General features: G+C 40.3%; 1 protein-coding gene across 1 annotated transcript in view; it reads left to right on the forward strand.

The window, feature by feature from the left end:
• Positions 1–217: 217 nt before the first annotated feature.
• LOC107726297 (ras/Rap GTPase-activating protein SynGAP-like) overlaps positions 218–4,526 on the forward strand; it is a 39,984-nt gene continuing 35,675 nt past the window's right edge. The window contains exon 1 of the mRNA XM_016535839.1: positions 218–408. Within this exon, the coding sequence (XP_016391325.1) occupies positions 327–408 (82 nt within the window). The 5' untranslated portion in view covers positions 218–326. The remainder of the gene's footprint in view (positions 409–4,526) is intronic.

The following is a 4,526-nucleotide window of genomic DNA, read 5'->3' on the forward strand; positions in this document are numbered from 1 at the left end:
CTAAGACATGATATTTCTGTTTACATAATAGGCACTCATTTTTAGATAAAAACCTAGTGGGGATGTTAAATCAAACTAAACAAGAAAACCTGCTGCTTCAGATGATACCAGTTTTGTCTTTTAACATTGATCTGCATCATCACAAATTAAATGATCAGATTCTTTGCTTCCCCCCGTTTCCTCTCTCTCTCTCTCTCTCTCTCTCTCTCAAGCATACACACGCTGCAGCTGAGAGGACTTGGAACGTCGGTCTGTAGCAGATAGAGGGATGCACGCCTCTCTCAGTAGATTATCCTCACGCATATTGGTTCAGGTTACCAATCACGATGCAAAGGAGACGAAACACAATGGAGAACCCTTTATTCTATTCATCTCACAGCCAACATCACGGATGGATTCAAGTCTCAGGTAGGACTGTCCCGTAAGAGGGGTGGAGAGTCAGTGCTTACAGTGAGAACAAGAGGAGAAAATCTGCAACACTTTAGCTTTAGCAATACTTTCTCTAATGCAACAAGATTTGATTACTGATTTGCACTTTTTGCCCTGAAATACCTTTTTGAGGAGTTGTGAAGAAACTTGATTTGATAAAAAAATGTAAAATAGGAAATCTACACTGAAACAGGCAAGCTAGATTAGTGTGTGTACCATGAGTAACCTCCTCAGGCAGATAAAACTGTTTTCTACATTAGAGAAATGAGATTGGAACTCTGTGCCATGGCAACACACAGTCATTTATTGTATTTTAAACAGATGTGTTAATTGAGGCATGGCTCTACATGATACTTGTTGATGTGCTTTTTGTGCGGATCTTCTGTCAAGATCAGTTAAGAACACGGTTCAGAGAATTTCAAAGGAATTTATGATATAAGCCGGAGAAAACAGCTGCCCAGTAAGTCCTTGTAGAAAAGAAACTTGAAAATAGGTCTGTTTAATACTGAGCCAATTCAAAATACTTCCATTTCAGAACAAGGATGTTGGGTTGTAGAGTTGTTGTTTGATGTGTTTTTTCACTGTATCTACAGCGAGTACAGACATTGAGTGCTCATAACCTATTCCTTTTTTCTCCATTTACATACAGTACATGTTCTTACTCATTCTGATCTCAGACATTTACAGTTGGTGGGTATTTTCCCTCCAGACAAGCACTCTGACACATGGTCATCTGCTGTGAATAATCACAATGCCAAAAACGTATACGGAACAAGTCACATGATTACATAGTAACAGTGGCACATTATTTACTCATGTTGTGCTTAAAAAGTTACCAGGTTTATGCTTTATTAATTAGCAAAGCATATTTAATGCACTGCTGGTTGCATCTATAGGTTTGATACCAAAATACACATTTATGCCATCAGGTTTTAACACAGGCACACCTGTTTTAGGGGTCACTCACATAAAATGTTTTTTTTTAAACACTTTATTAACACTCTACACTCACACCTATTGTGTTACGATCAGCCCAGCAGTGTTCAGTGCGCAGGTTTCACTCTCCATCTAGCCGTCGTCACTGCGTGGTGTGACGCCCTGCTCAATAATCCACTCTATGAATGTGCGTTCCGCTCATGTACCTCTCATGCTCACCGGAAAAGCAAAGTCCGCTCAAATAACACGCCGACAGGAAATTTCTATGTAGTATACTTGTTCCTGTTTGCAATAGTGCAACTGTGCTGAAACATGGTGTGTAGCTGTACTGGGCAACGCTGGAAAAATGACGCTACCCTCTCATTCACTGATCTGCTCCCCGCTATGCTCTGGTCACATGCTCTGATAATGCAGGACTATTCATTATTTGTGTTTATATAGAAAGCGATAAACAGCGGCAGTGCCAGCATGCACAGTAGCTAACGTACGCAGCACTACACACCCACATAAACAACAGCTGCACCGCCGGTACTTATCACAGGAGGCGATGAACGGCGGCCATGCAGGCATTCATTATGGATAGTGTAAGCAATAGTTCACACTCATATGAGAAAACAGCAGCAAAGCTGGTGTTCAACACAGAAGGCAACGGAAGCGAGTGGCCGGAGCATTTTATATAAGACAGATCGCATATTATGAAAGTGAGTGAGCGGCTGAAGCTCAATGCTTTATGGAAGGCAGACCGCCGTTCTGAGCCTGCTTACTGCTTATGAGTGAGTGAGCGATCGAAGCGCTTCCTCTTCTGTGCATAGCAGGTCACAGCACTGAGATTTGTGCACTGTAAACCGCTGCTCTGAGGCAGGGGCTACTTTTAAACCGCTGCTCTGAGGCAGGGGCTACTTTGCTTCTTTACACAGCAAACCGCTGCCCTGAGGCGGGGGCATGCTTAACGCATGAAGAGAGGGCAACTGGAGCTTTTCCATGACCCGAACACGGCAGATCGCTGCTCTGAGACAGTGGGCTGCTTGTTATCGTGCTCTTGAGTGAGCAACTGGATCTTTTTCCCATGACCTGAGTCTGAACACGGCAGACCACTGTTTTGAGACAGACCGACTGCTGCACTGAGACAGGGGCTGTTTATATTGTGTAAGTGCCAGGCATTTTGTCTTCTGTACACGATAGACCACTGCACTGCAACAGGGGGCTGTTTATATCGTGTGAATGAGGAGTAGAAGTGATTTATGCTTTGTACATAGCAGATTGCCACTCTAGGTCTGGGTCTAGATCAAGGGCCATGCGGGACCCGTGTCGACATGAGAACCCTAGCTGCAGTCTCCTTGCTCGCGAGAGACAGACTCAAGAGGGAACTGTAATTTCCACTCCTGTCCAGTTAGTAGCGAGTGAGATCCACTATGGCAGCAGAGCGCGAGTTCAGCCTCCGAAACAAAATTAAAACTGTTATGAGAAGTCGTCTGATGGTCACCGAATGGCTTTTCTGATGTAATGTAACATTATGTGACATTGTTTACAAGCTGTTTTATTGATGTTTTTCTGCCGTTGGAACACTGATTGATCGATTAGGCTCTGTCACGCCACATTCAAGAATGCCAAAATGGTGTTATTGTTTGAATTTATGTTATGAAATAAAATTTCATTTATGAAATATAATGGACATAATTTGAAATCTGAGACTTGTTTCATATCAAAAGTAACAAAGCACAAAGCTTAATGCAATTTATTGGATGGGAGGCTCTATTCATTCATTAACTGAAAACTGCATAGACCAAAAGATCGATTCATCTTCTTTGTGTTGTGTTGAACACAAAAAGTGACACAGATTCTGTGCATCTGTTCATAAATAAATAAATGCATAATCTAGCCTATATGCTCGTCTTGTAAGTTCATGATTAAAAATGAAAAGGTGAACAAAAACAAAATCTATTAAATGTCTTATCAATTAATAAGAAAATTTAAATGACAGGTATTGACAGATTATGATGGAATTTTTACAACCCTGTCCTCAAAAATGATGGACAATGCGAAAGTCTAACACAACCTCTGAGTACTACATGTGCTATATTGTTTCACTGGGGTGGTTGATTATGATTTCACTTTTTTAATTTTAGTTAGTGTGTAATGTTGCTGTTAGAGCATGAACAACGTCTGCAAAGTTACGATGCTCAAAGTTCAATGCAAAGGGAAATATTTTCTTTTAAAGAAATCGCTGTTTAAGGACTACAAAAAAAGGCTGGTAGGGACTACAACGAGCTTCTGCCTGGGTTTGTGACATCACTAACCCGATGTTTACATAAAACCTGCCCCCAGGAACATGCAACTACCCGTAATGGCAAGGGGGCGTGACGTTTCCAGACAATGTGCAATAGGCAGTTAGAAAATCACAACACACTGGGCCAGCTAACCAATCTGAGCCCGGCTGCGTAATTCTGAGGGAGGGGTTTCATAGAACCAGGAGCTCAACAGACCGCTTTGATGAGAACGGAAACAGCGGTGTAGAATAAAGGTAAAATATGTGAAAAAATTATTATTTTTTTTAAACGAAGCATGAACGCATCTTACACTGCCCCCCATAAACACAATAAAGCCTTCGAAAAAAGCTGATCAACCACCCATTTAATATTTATTATTCAAATTCTATATACATGGTGAAGTCACAATGTATGTACAATTCACGCATGTGTGTCTAATATCTCAATTGCTACACATCTGATTGATGACCCTACGTTACATCACCTATGTCCTCTTCCAAATGACATAAGTGAAAGTTACAATATGATTATATGTCACTCAGTTCACAAAGTACACAGCTAGTTTCTAATACTTACTGTAATTCAATATACAGATTTGCAGAAAGTGACCGGTAAAGCCTGACTGACTGCATAAGAAACATCTGCAAATTAAATGATTGCTCAAGAATTTTCCATGTTGAGAAATCTTGAATGTATTTTCATGCTCTGAAGTGAATCTTCAATGAGTGTAGTAACTTTCAAGGACCATATTACAGAAGCATCCCAACAACTCAGAATCTTATTTTATCTGGTTAGTAACCATGGTGTTTTCAGGATCTAATTTAGAATAATTCACCCAAAAATTAAAGTTCATTTTATTATATATATATATATATATATATATATATATATATA

This window comes from Sinocyclocheilus rhinocerous, unplaced genomic scaffold (assembly GCF_001515625.1).
Source record: "Sinocyclocheilus rhinocerous isolate Xijiao unplaced genomic scaffold, SAMN03320098_v1.1 scaffold486, whole genome shotgun sequence".
NCBI classification, from domain to species: domain Eukaryota; kingdom Metazoa; phylum Chordata; class Actinopteri; order Cypriniformes; family Cyprinidae; genus Sinocyclocheilus; species Sinocyclocheilus rhinocerous.